The 17,915-nt window shown below is 52.0% G+C and overlaps 7 protein-coding genes across 7 annotated transcripts; 5 read left to right on the plus strand and 2 right to left on the minus strand.

Annotated features, from left to right (window-relative positions):
- Window positions 1-91: 91 nt before the first annotated feature.
- CDV56_105585 (uncharacterized protein) lies at window positions 92-1,656 on the plus strand (the record flags this gene model as incomplete). Its single annotated transcript, XM_026759204.1, has 2 exons — window positions 92-842; window positions 896-1,656. 2 exons carry the CDS (start codon window positions 92-94, stop codon window positions 1,654-1,656), a joined length of 1,512 nt encoding a protein of 503 aa, XP_026612428.1.
- Window positions 1,657-2,562: 906 nt separating this feature from the next.
- CDV56_105766 (zinc finger HIT domain-containing protein) lies at window positions 2,563-3,928 on the minus strand (the record flags this gene model as incomplete). Its single annotated transcript, XM_026759385.1, has 3 exons — window positions 2,563-3,286; window positions 3,343-3,810; window positions 3,879-3,928. The coding sequence occupies 3 exons, from the start codon at window positions 3,926-3,928 to the stop codon at window positions 2,563-2,565; spliced, it is 1,242 nt and encodes a 413-aa protein (XP_026612429.1).
- A 547-nt stretch (window positions 3,929-4,475) lies between these two features.
- On the plus strand, window positions 4,476-5,369 carry CDV56_105906 (oxidoreductase, short chain dehydrogenase/reductase family; the record flags this gene model as incomplete). The annotated part of the gene is made up of 4 exons (XM_026759525.1): window positions 4,476-4,523; window positions 4,574-4,869; window positions 4,927-5,224; window positions 5,280-5,369. 4 exons carry the CDS (start codon window positions 4,476-4,478, stop codon window positions 5,367-5,369), a joined length of 732 nt encoding a protein of 243 aa, XP_026612430.1.
- Window positions 5,370-5,733: 364 nt separating this feature from the next.
- Window positions 5,734-6,569, plus strand: CDV56_105987 (glycoside hydrolase family 16 protein; the record flags this gene model as incomplete). Its single annotated transcript, XM_026759606.1, has 3 exons — window positions 5,734-6,252; window positions 6,314-6,489; window positions 6,554-6,569. The coding sequence occupies 3 exons, from the start codon at window positions 5,734-5,736 to the stop codon at window positions 6,567-6,569; spliced, it is 711 nt and encodes a 236-aa protein (XP_026612431.1).
- A 369-nt stretch (window positions 6,570-6,938) lies between these two features.
- CDV56_106072 (putative endo-1,3(4)-beta-glucanase) lies at window positions 6,939-8,219 on the plus strand (the record flags this gene model as incomplete). The annotated part of the gene is made up of 1 exon (XM_026759691.1): window positions 6,939-8,219. The coding sequence occupies one exon, from the start codon at window positions 6,939-6,941 to the stop codon at window positions 8,217-8,219; it is 1,281 nt and encodes a 426-aa protein (XP_026612432.1).
- Window positions 8,220-8,963: 744 nt separating this feature from the next.
- On the minus strand, window positions 8,964-13,946 carry CDV56_106202 (uncharacterized protein; the record flags this gene model as incomplete). The annotated part of the gene is made up of 5 exons (XM_026759821.1): window positions 8,964-12,109; window positions 12,166-12,950; window positions 13,004-13,312; window positions 13,415-13,538; window positions 13,595-13,946. The coding sequence occupies 5 exons, from the start codon at window positions 13,944-13,946 to the stop codon at window positions 8,964-8,966; spliced, it is 4,716 nt and encodes a 1,571-aa protein (XP_026612433.1).
- A 2,778-nt stretch (window positions 13,947-16,724) lies between these two features.
- CDV56_106691 (FAD-dependent oxidoreductase) lies at window positions 16,725-17,862 on the plus strand (the record flags this gene model as incomplete). Its single annotated transcript, XM_026760310.1, has 3 exons — window positions 16,725-16,756; window positions 16,834-17,420; window positions 17,483-17,862. 3 exons carry the CDS (start codon window positions 16,725-16,727, stop codon window positions 17,860-17,862), a joined length of 999 nt encoding a protein of 332 aa, XP_026612434.1.
- Window positions 17,863-17,915: the final 53 nt, after the last annotated feature.

Below are 17,915 nucleotides of genomic sequence, written 5' to 3' on the forward strand. Positions count from 1 at the left end.
TAATATTAACGCAAAATTCGAACTTACGCCATATTTTTACACAATCTTCATCAATATCCTTCTACCGACCGCCATCATCCTCACTATCAACATGACTGCCACAGTTGAACGAAGTCTTTCCCGTACATCGAGCATGTCAATACCCATATCCAGCCCTCTACTTTCTGTCAGACACGATGTGACACCTCCTATTCTATCTGAGCCCTCCTTGTCCCAAATCCACGACCGTTTAAACCTCCTAGATTCACGAGTACTCGAGCTGCGCTCGACGGTCCTCACCAAGGACGGTTATGTTGATCGACGGAACCGCGAAGACGACCATATTCGCCGAGAATTCGAAGCAAATCGCTCGATATCGAATCGAATCGATTTGAATGTGGTTGCGTTGAGGACGGATGTCGATCAGCTCAAGTCGGGCGTTTTTCAACTCAAATCCAGCATCGGCCAGGCCGGCAACGAGACGGTCTTTCTGCGCAGTGATGTCGACCGTCTCCAGAAGAATATCGACCAGGTCCAGGCCGACTTGGAACAGCTGCAGACAGATGTTTGTGGATGCCGCATTGAAATCAGCAAACTGCATGCTGCTATCAGTCAACTACGTACCGATTTGATTACTCTTCAACACGAGACATCGCGTCACCTGAACGCCGTATTCAACCGGTTTACCCTAATCGAGGCTCGAATGAAGCACTCGGAACGGGTTCGATTCAACTCCCTTGCTCACACCACTCATGCCCCTATCACGCCTGTTCCGGTTATCGAAGAAGATGGATCTCTTCAGTGGCCCGAATACTTCCCTCGTACGGTCTGGAGATTCTGGTGCTTGAAGAAGCGCAGTAGGAGTGAGTGATTTTGCACTCGAGATGAGTCTTACGATACCTAACATAATCCACAGTTAACCGACTTGTACAACTCGCCGAATTCTATCAGCTGGGAGGTTTCGAGTACTGGGGCCGCATGCACCAGTCGGACCTATATGGCAGTGACAGCGATTCTACCGATTCCAGTGAATACCCTTCCAATCTGACCCGTGCCGAGGCTGTTCGTCAGTATCCGGAAGCCGCACACCAAGCACTCGCCGCAACTTTGGGTCTGGTCTACTACAAGATTCGAAATGAAGTTGGTGAAGGGCCGAGCGCTCATATTCCCCGTCCCCCGAAGCGGGAGCGCCAACAGGAAGATTTAGCTTCGGTCTCCTCAAGTTCCAAACAGAAACCGGTCAAGATGGCACGCCGACCCAACAACGTCTCCCCCACCACTCTACACAGGCTCATCACGGGGCCTTCATTGGAGTCGAAGTCACTGGTCTCGGAAGAATCCGACAAACTTGGCTGGAATGTCCATTCGGACGTGTCTGACGACGCAATGAGCAAGCTTCGAGGTATCGTGTCTGAGGAAGTCGGTACCCTTCTTCGTGCTCTAGAGCAAGGCCGTCTCAAACTCAAACCAAGCCGATCCGAACGATTAAATATGTCGCCTACAGAATCCAGGGCAGGCTCATTCCAAGGCAAGGCCGCCCCAGAATCGGCTCAGGAGGATGAGGTTCGCACAGTGGCGAACACCGTTGCGACAGAGCTTGTGTCCCCATCATCTGCAAGGAATGAAGAACATGATCTCCCAGACACGGCATCCGATGCTACAACTCCATTGACTTGATGGCAATGCCTGGTCGGATATCCCGCCGTCCCACAGACCACTTGACTTGGTACATGATCGAGTATAGAACACTAGCAGGCTACATGCTTTGCGTAGGCCCGGTTGTCTGCATGTCTACCATGTATGGGTGACCATACAACATTTCTCAACCGGGTTCACGTTGAACCCGGCAACTATTGGCCACCATCCGACTTCTTATGGCATCGCCCATGGAAGAGAAGCAATTCCTTTCAATACTGACTGACCACCTCGTACAGCTGAACGGGAGGTCGCAGGGGCTCAACACAAACAATCACCTTAATGAGATATATTACGATTTTTACACGTGACATTTTTGTCATCCCATTGATCGACAGCAAGTCTATCAGAACCTCATTTAAATTAGTCCAGCAGCAGCTGGATATAACCACCAAGCATTGGCAAGGCGTCCTGGAATGGTTATTATTTGCAAGGATACCCATTTGTTATATTTGACATTGATTTATTTTTGAACATGAGTACATAACACTTAGATACCTCGCGGTTATTGGTCGCACTTGATATTTTGTGTTAATTGATATTGGCAAGCTTTGATTAACCATGATGCTCTAGTCTCGACTGCCGAGCGGATCGAGACACGTCCACGTATTCATATTCTGTCTTCAACCTATACGAGGTAACGATCTCTGTCGGCGCCGTGAGTTGAGTGATACCTCAATCAGCCATGACTCTATCAGTATACCAGTGCGCCAGAGCGACTAGTTGACCTTTGCATACCATGAGTGGAAGGGAGAGTGTCCCTGGCACTTGTGACCAGTTCGCGAGATGTAGCTGACCATTGTATACATGATATCAGGGACGTCTATACACGATGTTTCCATCCAACTCCAAGCTCTTTCAGCAATACAAAGCAAGCGTAAGTCTAAATCATTGCGTTGACGCATCGGCTGCGATCGGTTCGAATAGATCCTGCTTCAACACTTCAAGTACTTTCTTTTCGTCGATATCCCCTATATCCAAATTGCCAGTCTGGACTTGATCTTCAGAAGCTTCTTGCAACATGGCTTCGGTCATATCGGTTTCTGACCCTTGGGTCCGTAGATAATCTTCCTCCAGAAGGAACCTTGGGTCTTCTTTTTCTGCGAGTAATGCCTGTGGAGGCTGGGGAAGAGCGTAGATTGTGGGAAATTCCAGAACCGCACGGTCTCGGAGAGCAGAGGTTAAAGTCATGCTGGGAGATAAAGGAATGAGGACTGGCTGTTTAGTAGCAGTTCGTGGACGATGAAGATAGAAGCTAACACCCCGATGGGGGATTATTTCGTGCTTGCTTTCGGTTGAGCCTGACGGTTGATCTAGGGTTGATTCCGTGGCTGATTGACCAGTTGGTGCTGCCGAAAGAGGTTCAACGGTCTCTGATTGCGTCGGCTGTTCGCTGGACGCGGGCTCTGACTCCTGCTCTCGGTCTCCTGTACTTTCAAATGGTTGAATATCGTCTTTCTTTGGATTTTGCACAATTTCGCCTGCTCTCTCCTTAGGTTGTGGGTAGATGCGGTCGTATGCATCCGCCAGAGTGCACGATTCCGAGCAGTTCCTCGTTATCTTCTTGCCATCCGCAGTAACCCATTCGACCGTCCAACTCAAACATTTATGTCTTGAGACCGTCAGTAACCGACGTCATCATCATCACCAGCCGGGAAAGAGACATACCTGGGATTCCACTTTGACGCATTCGCCTTATTCCTACTCATCCCCCTTGGCGCCCTGATAACCCTCACCCCGGCATTCTGCGCCTTGCGCAGAAACCCAGCTTCACCCTTCACAAAGCCCCCCTGCTCAGGCCTCTTCCTCTTCCCCCCCGCCCCGGCATCCGCCCCATCCTGCCCCAGTTCATGTCCCAGACCCAACACCGCCGGATCAGCGGTCGTAGTCCCATTCAACGAGATCCCTCTATTCTCCGCCTCTCGCTCCGCGCGCTCGAGACTCCGCTCGATCTTCGTGATGAAGTTGAAGTCCCGGTCGAAGGCGGATTCCGTGGCGAGCTCGCTGCGCTTCAGGTAGGCGGCTGGGTCGCGGACGCCGGAACACTGGGACCAGAGCTTGTGGCGGCGGGAGCAGGGGAGGGAGCAGGTTCGGGTTGAGCAGCGGGGGCAGCGGTATTTGGGGGTGTTGATGTGGCTGTGAGAGGGGTTTTTAGTTGGTGGTTGTTTGATACGACGGCGGGTAGGGGGATGTTGTTTACTTACCAGATTGTGCATAGATCGGACAGTAAGGAGTCGCCGTTGGCGTTGGACATGTTGATGGAGATACTAAGAATAATTGACGATAAGGGTAAATGATATTATTGATGATGCCCTTGTAATAGGGATATACGTTGGCGGCAAGCTGCGCAAACGACCCATGAGGAAAAAGTTTCAGGGAATCGAGGTGAGCTTATCGATAACAATTATTGCCTGAGTGCCTCAGGCCAAAGTGCTGTCCATGCTTGAACCACTACGTTGTTAAAATGCTTTTCACTTTTCTTTTGAATTATGGTTAAGGCATTTGAGCCTTGCAACTCGACCCTCCCTCTTAAGAGTCTATCAGACGATGAGCGGAATCATCATGGACACATTATCCGAGGTCGAACCGCAAGCACTGTACGGAGTAGCGACGATGATATCATCGCGATTACTGATCAATGTGCAACATGTATTTCTAAGCACGGCATCGACAAATGCCCGAAGTAAATCACGACATCTCAATCATAAGAGATATAATGTAGGAAGAATCTGTGTCATTTCTGATTTCAAGAGAGAACCCTCCGATACCGAGCAGTGTCACTTCACAACAAGTTTAACGAGATGGCTTCCAAAGCATTGGCTATCATCGCCGGAGTCGGCCCTGGCACGGTAAGTTCATCACTTGACTGTTAAAGACACATCTGTTAAGGCTTGACCAGGGCGCTTCCATCGCCAGACGCTTTGCCAAAGCATACTCCGTGGTGGTACTTAGCCGGAACCCGGCGAACTTCGAACCCCTTGTCCAGGAGATCAACTCCAGCGGTGGTCAGGCCCTAGGTATCAGCACGGACTTGTCAGATTCGACAAGCGTCAAGTCCGCGTTCGAGAAGATATCTCAGCAGTACGCTGGTGTTCCTCTCGCAGCGGCCGTGTTCAATCCTGCCGGTGGATTTGTGCGCAAACCCTTCCTTGAGCTCACAGAGGAAGAATTCTCCCAGGGGTTTGAGAACCAAGGGTGAGTTTTTTAAATCACAAGACAAATGTATTCAAGCAGAGACTCAATCAAAAGCAGGAAAGGAGGTTTCAACTTCGCCAAAGGCGCTCTGCCTCTCCTGCTTCAGGCGAAGGGCTTACAGCATCCACCAACTTTAATCTTCACGGGGGCTACAGCCAGCTTGAAAGGGTCTGCCAATTTCGCGGCCTTTGCATCGGGCAAATTCGCTCTACGAGCGTTGGCTCAATCACTGGCTCGAGAGTTCGGGCCTAAGGGTGTTCACGTCTCTCATGTCATTATCGATGGGGTCATAGATATTCCTAGGACAAAGGCTTGGACATTCGAGCATGAAGACGCTAAACTTGACCCAGACGCTGTAAGTTGCTTTCCCACTGATTGAGATTGACCATAATGACTAATTAGACAAATAGATTGCAGAGTCATACTGGCATCTGCACACCCAGCCGCGCACGACATTTGGGTTCGAGCTGGACCTTCGACCATACGTGGAGAAGTGGTAACTCAAAGGCCGAAGAGATATATCAGTGGATGATAATGATTGAATCATTGTTTCCTTGTCCGTAACAAAATGGTTGTGCAGTAGTAGCGCTGTAACCTCCGTGTCGATCTTGCAGTTTGCAGTAAGGCTCCGAAGGAACTTGAAGGGGAAACTGGTAGCAAATAAATTGATTCTCGAGGCAATGATCTCATCGAAAGTATTGGTGAAGTTGATCTTCGCTCAGGCGCATATTCTGTTTCAGTTGTCGCATCAAGTTCTACCGAGATGACAGAAATCACCCCAAGTCCATTATAAAAGGACACTGTTTAACCAAAAGTGTAGTAAAAAGCTCAGCCATCTGCTGAAGAAAGCCGAAGTGCGCCAAAATGATGTTTCCAATCCTTCTAGGTCTTCTCCCTCTAGCTTCTGCAGCGACCACATTGATCCCCTCCACGTGCTTCGATTCATACTCTTCTCTCGAAGAATACTTTGCCTACCTCTACCCCTGGGGCTCAGATCATAATGGATCCGCTCGTATGGTCGGCAATTCGACCGATCACGAGTATATTTCCGTCGACTCAGGCACACTGACTCTGGTTGCCAAACCAGTTAGCGGCCAGCCCGCTACCAGCGGAGGTATAGAGATCAACTATCTATCTGGTGCGGTACACTCAGCAACGACGTTCACAGTAGAAGCCGGATCAGGCTTCGACATCCAGGCTGAGTTCCAGGCGCCGACTGCCAAAGGCACCTGGCCTGCATTCTGGCTCAATGGAGCGAATACGTGGCCACCTGAGATTGATCTTGCTGAGTGGAAGGGTATTATACCCCGAGACGCGAACTGCTCGTACTCTGTATGGCTGACAGCGGCAGGAACCGGGGATATCAGTTTCAATACCTTCAATGTGAGAGACGGGGCACTTGAAGCCATGCTGTCAGATGTGCGCTGACCAGTCATCATTACAGACCTCGTCTGAAGTACAAGCTTTGGATGTCGAGTACCCCTCTCCTGACGACTTTCACACGATCAAGTCGGAAATCCGCGATATTGATGGCACCAACATCTCCGTCAAGTTCTACCTTGACGGCACGCTGATCACGACCCAGTATGGGAGTGAATATATTGGGAAGCCCTTGCATTTGTAAGTATCCAACAACGCAAGTCTGTTCATCGTATAAGATATTGCCCAAAACTGACTCCGCTAGGATCATCAATCTATAAATGGAGGGATCGTCAGGGACTCCTGGTCCAACAACTGGTTAGTGCATCCTTTCATGGCTTGGTGATGTTGATAGCACTAACCGGGCAGATACCTACTACCGCATTCGCAATCTATCCTTTGAGCAGATTTAGTTGGTAGATAATCTTGGCGAATGATACATTTTATGATAGTGATGCTCGAGTAACAGTTCTTTTGTACTTTGTAGATAAACAGTAAATTTATGCTGGGTAAATGTTGTGATGACTAAGCTGCACAACGTCACGCGCCCTCTACCACCAACTTCCTTCTCCGCACTCCCATCGTCATTGCTATTCCTGAGCTTCAGAGTCAACAGTTGGAGCCCGACCAACATCACTTTACCATCCAAGATGGTGCTTGACAACACATTGGCGCAGGCCGGTAACTCCAACCCGCCTCTTCAAAATGAATTCAGATCCTACACCAGAGGCCACCTCCCGATACCCGGGTACGCTCCCCTCGTGCTCAAGACCGAGTGCCTTTCCCGACCAGACCTGTTCACCCTCTACTTCGGCTTCCTGGGCTCACGCAACTGGCTCCACAAGAACGGAGAGCACATCCGCGACCGCATTGAGTCCTGCAAAATCGTGCTCAACCGGCTCCCAACGCAGGAGGAGCTCGACGCCTTCGTCGACCACGGCAGCAGATACATCTACCACCAGCGTCTCGGCGCGCCCTACTCCGGCGCCGCAGGCATGGCGTACCTGTACTGGCGCGTTCGGAACTCGGGGCTCGTCGCGCACCTCGTCCCGGGGGGATTGAGACCGGGGACGAAGCCGACGCCGGGGCAGGTGCTCGCGGCAGTGAATCTCTACTCGACGATCGAGCCGGCTAATTTCCGACGGTTATTAATGAGCGGAGGGTTCAGGTGGTTATTCTGCGTGTTGTCCGGTTCGGTGATAACGAGTATCTGGGGCATGTTCCACGATCTGAAGGCGACGATGGGTGATCCGCGGCTAGAGCAGTTCTTTGCTGAGATGCGGCAGAAGGACCCGGAGGAGGTGCGCAAGCGGAAGATCCAGGCGGCTATTGAGAGGAGTAAATCGGGCCGGGAGGCGGCGGTGCGGCGGGCGCAGGGCTTGCCGCCTGTGGAAGTGGGGATGGGTCAGGGCGCCGGGGCTGGAGCTGGAGTCTACGCCGAGAGTCATGAGCATGACCAGGGCGGTGGGGCTTACGGGTCTTTGGACCCTTACTCGTCTTCCTCTGCACGGGGGTCCGTTCCGTCGGCGTCGCCGGATAAGCCTGCTAATCTCCCGGATCGGAATCTGCAGCGCTTGTACGGTGATCCCTCCACGACGGAGTCGATGCGTGGTGCTCCCACTGTCGATGAGAACAAGGCTACAGACTTCTTCGATAGCGATGATGCAAGCCCCGTTGCAGCGGAGTATCGATCTGACGGTGGCTCGCAGGGAAGCGCCTGGGATCGAATCAGACAGCAGGCCGGCTCCCAGGGGAGAAAGGATGGCGGGCTAAGGTCAGCGTGGAACCGGGGGTCTTTAACGGCCGACAATGACGGGCAACAGCGCGACCAGGCCCAGGCTGAATTTGATCGCTTGCTAGAGGCCGAGAGAAACATGGCCGGTGACTCCTCTGAAGGAGGAGAGAAGAAGGGATGGGGAAGATGGAACTGACCCTCCCGCAACGCATTACGAACATAACATGTATCATACCACTCCACTTCAGGAAAGTTATATTTCATTCACTGGTTATCTCACTATTCCATGGCTTCTGGAAGAATCCATTCCTTCGCTCCGTCCGATGAACGACAGATTGAGATTGAGTATCAAGACGAGAGACCGGCGGCCTTCTTCGACGGCCTTATCTTGAGCTGGTTTCTATACAAGACACGGTATGCTGGAACAAACACATGCTTCTAACGTTCCCTTGGCGGAGCTGGACCTCCCTCGTCGAGGCGTGAATAACGCCGGACTTCGACTGTCTGAGGTCGCTGGGCTTAAACATAGGAATGGATACAGATTGGTCTACGTTCAAGCAGTAGGAGATGCAATTGGTTCGCTTGAATAAGACATGGCATGCTAACTTTTCCTTTGCCCTTGCGGGCGAGTCCAGTCTCAGAAAATCCTTTAGAGCACATCATGAAACCAAGAAGAGAATCTCTCAAGGGGACCCGCGTGATTATGGAAACTATCGGGCGAAACAAAGGCAAGGGTATAACAATTGAATCCATCATGTAGAGAAACGGGAAACAGGTTCGTTCATTGCAGATTGGAAAAAATTAGAGGGGCATGGTCATCAGTCATAAGGATTATAGGTCCAATGAGATATGAAGCAAATTTCATGGTATAGGAGTGAAGCAGACGCAATATGATAACAAAAAATTTTAACAGGAATGTAATGAAAAAGAAATGACGGGGTTATATCCGGCCGTCCGACATTTGTACACTTTCATAGGGGACTCCTGTCTCGCGGGGAGATGTCCAATTGTCTAGTCCGCGGCTGTTGCTGCGCATGCGTGTTAGATTCCGGATCTTGTTCGTGAAGCTCTCGTTGACGCTCTTGCCCCGCCGATGGTCAAATGACGTGCGGCGGCGCTCGACGATAGGCCGTGTTTCCATACTGATTGCCGGAGCAGCTGTCATAGCTCGAGGGAGCAATCTTCCCAGGTTCTCGTTGTCAATGGCAATGTCTATAGTCCCGGAGGATGCCCGTGGAGAGACGGGTCCAAGGGGAACAGGAGGTGGAGGGGGCGGCGGAGTGTTCAGATGCTGCAGCTCTGGCAAGATTGGAGGATGCTCGAATTCCTTTAGGTCCATGGAATTTTCGATAGTCTCTTCGATACTAACGGCGACTGGTGAAGAGCCGTAGGCATAGCCACCAGAACCTCCCAACTCTCGAGAACTTTCTCGCCGATGACCGACGTTCCGGCTCCTACTGGTTGATCTGCTTCGTGGGAGGCGGGGGTTGAACCTCGGATGGGTTGGCAGGTCGACTGGCATGGGACCGGGTTGATGCTCCGGCATTGGAACGGACGTTGGACGGCCGATTCTCTCTGCTTCGCCTTGGTACCTGGCATCACTGAGTGTTATAACATTATCTGGAAGACTGGACCCAGAGGAGACAGTCTCTTCGTAGCCGTTGGGATATTTCGGGTGCCGCATGGCTTTCGGAGTCGCTGGCAGCCCAAGTGGTCCTCCTGACCTCGACGAATTCGAATCGGAACTGCTCGGATACTCTGGCGATGCCTTGCTGGTCGACGCTCTTCTCCTGGCCGGTGTACGCTGGTTGACAGAGTTTCTAGACAGCGGTGGGCTGCCTAGGGGGCTTCGGGTGCGTTGCAGCTCTCCAGGAAAGGGTATGTTTGGCGCTGAAGGGTTGCGTGCAAGTGAAAGCCGCCGGGCCTCCAGTTCGGCAGCTGCGAGCTCCTTTCGTCTCTGTTCTGTTAGTCCAATGGATGGCAAGATTGCAGCGCTCGCGTTTCGAGCTTGCATCTGCACTTCTTCCAGTTCACGGCGCCTCTCTTGTAAGTATGCATCGCTCTGAGCAAAAGCACTGGTCATCAACCTATCCGTCGCCTGTTCGGTGTTCGTGTTCGTGTTCGTATCCTGGCCTTGACCATTGCGAGACGTTGCTCGCGAATGTCTGCTCTCGGGAGACCCGTCCCGTCTCGACCCGCCCTTGTCAGGTCGTCGGCTGCTACTGCGTTGGTGACCCCGCAATCTTTCCCTGTCACTAGCGACCAGCCTCAAGGCATCCTCCGCTTGAGATACAGGCAATGGGGCGGACGGTGATCTCGCGCCGGAGCTTTGTCTATCGATGCTGCGCCCCCGATGAGCAGGATCATTCTTGTCCCCAGCCGTTCGGCTAGCAGCGTGCCGACTGGCAGAACGATGCCGACGACGCTCTGATGAATGTCGTGAGCGTGGTTTTCTCACTCTGCTCCCATTACGTGATTTGGTGGCAGGTTGTTTGGTCCCTGTGCTCTTGCTGTATTGAGCTATCTCCTCTGGGGACATAGGAACCGGAGAGGACGGTGAACGTTTAGCTGGCTGGATGTATCTTCTCTCGTTTCGTCCTCGAGCGGTTTCCTGTGAAGTATTCCTCGAAGTGATCCTTCGTGCTGAGCTTTGGCTGGCTGAATCGTCCGTATTTCTCCTTCCTCGACTATACTTTTGTGAATGGTAATTCGCCTCGTCGAGACTGCTGATGTATTGGTCGATGCTCCGCCCACTGACGCTGGGGCTCTTCGCTGAGTTGTAACTATTTAATGTCGAGGCTGGGCTCCGAGCATTGCTCATTGTACTGCTAAGTGGGCCTAGCAAACCACTCTCTGAAGCATCAACCTGGAACAGGTGAAGCTGGAGACCATCTGGCTTTCGGTCTCTCGATCCGTTCCGACTGTCCGAACGTTCCTTCAGAGCCTCGAAAAGGCCAGGGGCTGGGGAAGGAAGACCCTTGATGGTTGCAAACTTATCCGAGTTTGCCTGAACGGCAGTTTGCGGACTCGGCTTGAACGTGTCTTTTTCAGGATTGTACCGTGCAGACGGCAACAGAGACGACCTGACCTCCTCATCCTGACTTTGGCTTCCATCATGCAGACGGCTGGTGCTTTCCACCGACGAGGCATATTCCACGGAGTTACTTAAGCCGCTTGACGAGAAAGTGGGTGGATGGACATCAACAGGCGTTTCTCCAATAGAGGGCAAGCGTCTTCTGTTGAACGCAGGCGTTCCTGTCCTTGCATTCATCGCATTGTTCAGACTTTGAATATTGTTCGCCCTGTAAGATCCGAGTCCTCCAGGGGACACAGCAGACCCTCCTACAGCTGATTCAGCGATAGGTGTAATTCCTGGGGCATTCGTAGGTGTTCTATCGTCTGATTTCAGACCCGGGAATCGAAACTTGCCGGGCTGAGAGTCAAATGACGTGATCAGCTTGAGGGCTGGTGTTTTCGCGTTTGGTCTGGTGCTAGGCGGTATCTTCGGCTGTGAATTCAGGGTCGGAAGAAGAAAATTCGACGACTGTTGCAAAGGTTGTGGCTCAGGAGATGTCATGGGCGATCTTCCCGAAAGGATTTCAGAAAAAGACGCAGCTTGCTGGGCGGCGGGAGAGGTCCAGGGATCGGAAGGCTCTACACCGGTACACATAAAGCATCGAATTGCCAGCTGCTGTTGCGCATGGGAAACAACGTGCTCACCCCATCGACGCACCAGATATGACTGGCGCTGCCAATCCGTGGGCGTCAGGAGACAAGTCATCAGGATAGCTTCCATGTAGCAGTTCTGAGAGACATAGACTTCGATAGCTTCGTTTTTATCACCCAGGCCAAGCAAAATAGTAGCCGACGTATGTATGTCGCCGATCTCTAGCAGCTTTTGTGCGAAGGCTTGACCGACCTTGTTGGCTTGCGACTCTCCATTCATCTGGCTCATGGCCAAGAGCATCCAGTCGGTCAATGTAGCCGGTCCAGCGTTGATCATGGCCGCGGTTGCGTCAGAGTCGGACTGGCCGAGCCACTGCGCCAACAGAATGGCACTTTGACTGCCGGGCGGGTGACGAAGTACTGCTCAAAAGGTCAATGGAGATGTTGGTAGCCGGGATTTGAAGGTGCTCACTCACGCTCGTCTCTAATTAGGTCTTGAATATCTCCGTCCCATCCAAAGACGACGCTCAGCATCTGTCGCCGAAGGTCGTTTGGCGTGAGATGTGTTTCGTCTAGAGGGCGATGGTTCCTATACGGTACATCGTTGAGGCGCGCGCGTGTGAATGGAAACAGATCAATTCGCTGGTCTGCTGGGCTAAATTGCACCTCATTTCGCAGTCGGGATCCTGCACGCGAGCTTTTCACCGACGACATCGAGACCGAGGAGGCGTACGTGTAGGAGGCCCCGGACTGCTGGGGGGTCTCTCGTCCACTTGCTGAAGCTATTGAGAACGATGTACCTGTCTGTGCCGACCTACTTGGTGGAGAAAATGGCACCATCCTATATTTCCCAGAGGATGCTTTTGAACTGACAGAGTTGGCGTGACTCCGCGACGAAACTGGACTTCCCATCTCTGCACGCTGCTGCCGTACTGCGTCTACTCCGCTTTGGTCAAAAGGGGGCCGGCCGTCGTACATGCGCCCTGATTCTCTGAGATCCGGCGGATCCTGCAGGGATCGCGCTTCTAGGGATCCTCTCCTCGGTTTTTCCGAAGCCGCAGCAAGGGCTCCAGGAGGGATGTGCTGCACATTAGCAACCATTCCCGGATTATCCAAATCGTACTGCTGCACTGTGTAGTTAGGGCCAAGAGTGAAAAGAGTAGCCGTCGGACCGTAGTTAGCGAAACCACGAGGGTTTTCTACCGTCGGAATCGGCTCATAAGTGACATGTTTCGTTCTGACATCCCACGCCCAAGTCTCCCTGAAAGTTGTTGCGAGTTAGGTCAATCTTATAACTAGGATGGATACACTTACCCATCGAGGAACTGCACGATTCGGCCGTTCTTTGACCAAGCCATCCACTTAGGCTCAGCTGACGAAGAGTCGGATCGCTTGAGAACTCTGATGACCCGGGGAGCCTCTTTGCCCGGAGGCTTCGCAACACTCCAAACTCTCAGATCCCCATTGAAGGATAGAGTAGCGAGCATATCAGACTTTTGCTTTGATGACGATGCATGCCATGCTAACGAGACTATGGGTGATGGGCCTCGTGACGTTGACATGGTATGTAGGATGGTAAACGTGGGATGAAGAGTGGCGATCAGAATGGAACCGTTTTGGTAACTGATATAAGTGTCAGCTGAAACCTTCAATCGATAACGATGTGCATCTTTGATAATCCCTCGTCCTTTTCACTCTGTCTCCAATAGAAGATCATTTACATACCCGATGGCATATGTTCGGCAGTCAGAGGCCGGGGCCAAAGCTGTGATGGGGTCGAAGATGGTTCTTGTCGAGACATGCTCCGACGTGGAAGGTTCGAAAAGAATGACATCGCCCTTTCCGTTTCCTTCAAGGTCATCAGGATTGGGTACTCGTCTGTCATGAGCGCAGGGTCATCCTTACCAAACGCTACATTGCCATTGCGCATCCAGGCAGCTACTCGTAGGTGATCGAACGCCGCAAAGCGAGCGAGCTCAGCCCCTGTAAACAGGTCCCACACGATCGTCGTCTGTCCCACGTCATAACTGGCGACTAGTCTTCCCGAACCTCGTTCGCTGACATTGTCCACCGATATGAAAGAGATATCCGCCTTGTGATGGTCGAATTGTCTCTCGAGTGCCAGGGTGTCATGATGGAGGCAATTGATCACCGATCCTTGAGCATAGAGGAATAATGAGGCTGTCGACGCACATGGCTCGAAGGTGGTTTCAGGTGCCTGTGATTGAGGTGTCGGGGGCGCAATTGGAGGCGCCATCGGCTTGATTGTTGTACTTTTGGTGTCAGGAAGAGGATTACTGCTCCATGCCAACTCAACCATTCTTTTTTTGCGGTTGGGTTGCCGGTGTGCGGGCTGATCGAGACACCGTCTGGTTCCTCTCTGTCTCACCGTCCACCCGTATTCGAAAGGCCGTTATCAAGATCGAGCTCGGTGGATCCAGAGAGTTCGATGTTCTATCGCAGAATTTCAGAAGCGTCGGCGCAAGTTGAGTGGCAGGATGGGTGTTGTTCGACAGTACAGACAATCCTCAACGGCATTCCCGCCGCTTGGTGTTGCTCGCAGAGAGACAATTTCGACGGTTCGGTTATGGTCGACCAGAGTGCTATCCAGCAATCACAGCGTTATCGCAGCTTCGATGACGAGATCCAGTCCGCTGAATTAGTACAGAGCTTCGGTTCCGGGACATGGAGACAAGAGTGATTAGCTTCTGGGGAAGAAGCAGAAAGAGAACCGACGAGACGGTCCGGACCACCGTGCACAGCAGTAGGGTGAGAGGGAAAGAGAAAAAATGGAAAAGCTATAATGAAGATAATAATGTCAAGTCTGAAAATAGGCGAGAAGTGCGATTATGCAAGGCCAGTAACCGCAAGGTATCGCAGATGCAGGCGACAGACAAGGAATAGCATGCACTAGGCGGGCTACCACGTTGGTAGTCGCATAGGATATGGAGGGGGGAGTACAGAAAAGAGAAGCCGGGGGGTTTTGAAAGTCGAGACAACCAAGGAAAGGGGGATCAAAGGAGTCTACAATGGAGATTGTTTTCTGTGATGGTGCGATTGAGCAACGACTGAAAGGGTGTGATTCGACATTCCCTACGACTTGACCCTCATCAATAATCTGTTAGACCATGGAGAGGAAATACGCAACGTCTGGTGAGGCGGCGCTAAGTTACCTTAGTAGAAGATCAAACTCACCAGCCACCAAGCAATGGCAGCTCGCGCCAAGGGAGGTTGATGGCGCTTGGTCTATATCGGGGGGAGAAGAGAGTGATTCATGACTTCATTAGCGGACGAGCATAAATGAGGGAAAGAGAGAGTATCCAGTGACATCTTGACTGCACTTGATACCTCTCCAGCGCTAAAGCAGAACAGCACACTAGCGAGATATCTGACAGCCATACAGCTGTACAGCCACAGGACACAGGACACAGGACACAGGACACAGGACACAGGACACAGGACACAGGACACAGGACACAGGACACAGGACACAGGACACAGGACACGAGACTGCAGAGGGCGGACGGGCAGACAGGCAGCCGAATGGGATTAGGAAAGGAATCAGCGCTAACACGTTAGACTCATGGAAGGATTTTATGCTGATGCTAGCAAAAGTCGATCAAACTCATAGCGGACATGGTGGGACAGAGGAAATGTGCACGATGTTGCAGCTCCTGGCAGTAGCGGGTGACAGGGAAAAGAACTCAGCGTAGCACGATCATAGGATGGTTTGAAGACGGCAAAGTTTGGAGCTAAAACGGAAAATAAACGGCAATAGCCAATTGTTGTACAGGGACAGGATAATCCCAGTCGGTGCGAACCTGGTCTGCTATTATTGCCTTCTTTGTAGTGATTAGAGGTAAGCTCAGGAGGTAATAGGGGATGATATTGTTGATAATTTCCAATGAGAGAGAGAGGTCAAGAACACGCCTACAGGAGAAGCAAGCTAAGCTAATGATCGAACAAGACCAAGCTGTCCAGCTGTTCAAGGCGGGGTTAGGACGAATTGTCAGATGTTAACAGGAATTCTTCTGCACGGCTCTAGGATGATGCTGCCAGGGACCCCCAGGATGAAAGCTGATTGGCTGGCAGCAATGCAGAAGGCGTTTCTTCACACTGCAGGTCTCATCACCCGGCTCAGCCAATCACAGTCCACATCCGCCCTGTCGTCGTCCTCAAGTGACCATCTGGGCGCGTATTTGAGCAGATTCAGGCAAGATAACTGGATGCTTCAGATGGTCTGAGGGATCATCTCTCCGTTCTCAAAGCAGAAGATCCAGGAAAGCAAAGAACTCGGTATCATCGCAGGGAGTCGTTCAATTGAGCAGATTGACGAAGTATATATCTATGGTGCGCTCAAGAAAGCATTGCTAGCGAAGCGGCACAATGCAACAGGAAAGGAGATGAGACAAGCTGGGTATTTCTTCGATCCGCAGGGAATCTGGAAATTGACATATTCGTGCTAGGAATATACCCAAAATGGCCAATTCCTACGATGCAATGTGATGTGATGATCGAGAGCTCTGTACTTCATAACTACTGCGGAGATGCCCGACGAGCTCACAACCAAATATGCAGCTTCAAAATTAATATCGAGCTAGGATCACTCCGTATGTGATAAAGCATCCCAGCCTCTGCTCGGATGGATGTGATTGTGATCCGATCCATGGCTTCTAGTAATCACTCGAGCGATAAGATTTTGGCGGGGTTAAAGGGACAGTTGGACTGTCATATCAAAAGCTCCGACAGTTCAACAAAAGCAACGGTGGTCTAGCCTCAGCTTCTCTTCTATAGTATTGTGACAGAGATCTGGAGGATTTGAAGAGCAAAAATAGGACTACAGGATCGAGTAACCTCGAACTACGATATCAGAATCAGTATTTGGCAGTTTCTTGATAACGGCAATAGTTCATACTGATCCCAATAAGCGGGGATCCGCTTATCTATCTCCATCTCACGATCTTAGATCACAATCCAAAGTGCTCATGAGGACCAAGGGACCTTGCATCAGATCGAGTTACGTGTATCTGACAAAATGAGTAGTGACGAAACCATAGTAGTCATTGGGTACGTCGGTTTGCCCTCAAGGACATAACCCGAATATGCAGACCATAAACGCAACACCCCACTAACTCACCCTCCAGCGCGGGCGTGATCGGCCTCTCAACAGCCCTTCACATCCAACAACACCTCCAACCCTCTCAAAAAATCCTCATCGTCGCCAGAGACTTCCCCAACACCACCTCGCTCAATTATGCTTCGCCCTGGGCCGGTGCGCACTACCGACCAGTCCCGGGGTCCTCCCCGCAAGCCGCAAGAGAAGATAGCCAAGCACGCCGCACATATCAGTACTTCACGCAACTCGCCACCGAAGACCCCACGGCAGGAGTCCAACTGATCGACGGCGAGGAACACCTCGAGTCCCCGCCACCGGAGTACCTGAACGAAGCCAACATCCAGAACTCGTACGCGCACCTAGACGGCTTCCGACGCCTGGCGCACGACGAGACACCCGCCGAGGTGAAATGGGGCGTGCGCTATCGCACCTACGTGGTGAATTCACCAGTCTACTGCGCCTATCTGCTCCGCAAGTTCATCCTCAACGGCGGCCAGACGAGGGAGTACACGCTCGTGGATCCGCTCGAGGCGTTCGAGCTGGCGGGTTCCGTCAAGACGGTCGTCAACTGCTCCGGTCTGGGATTCGGTGATCCCAAATCATTCATTATCCGAGGTACGGGGGCTCACCACTCTTTCGAATCTTTTTCGGTCCATCGCTGCTTATACAATCAACAGGCCAAACTTGTCTCGTCCGCAACCCCTGCACTGTAACCCTCACCCGCCAGAACTCAGACGGCACCTGGTCCTTCTGCATCCCCCGGCCTCTGGGCGGCGGCACAATCATCGGCGGCACCAAGCAGCCGCGCGACTGGAACCCGACACCCTCGCTTGATACGAGGAACCAGCTTCTCTCCAACGCGGCGAAATGGTTCCCCTTTACGAAGGAGAGTGGAGGTCGGTTCGATGTCATCCGTGATATTGTGGGCCGAAGGCCGGCGAGGGAGGGGGGGATGAGGATTGAGGCTGTCTCTTATTCACCTCTGACGCTGCCGACGATCATACGCTTGGGTAGACATGCGGACGACTGTCCGGCACAACTTAAACGAGATGCGTAGTACCGATTGAAGCTGGCGTGAGACGTAAATGTGATGATATCCCTCTTGAATGT

Source organism: Aspergillus thermomutatus (assembly GCF_002237265.1).
Source record: "Aspergillus thermomutatus strain HMR AF 39 chromosome Unknown NODE_173, whole genome shotgun sequence".
Lineage (NCBI taxonomy): Eukaryota > Fungi > Ascomycota > Eurotiomycetes > Eurotiales > Aspergillaceae > Aspergillus > Aspergillus thermomutatus.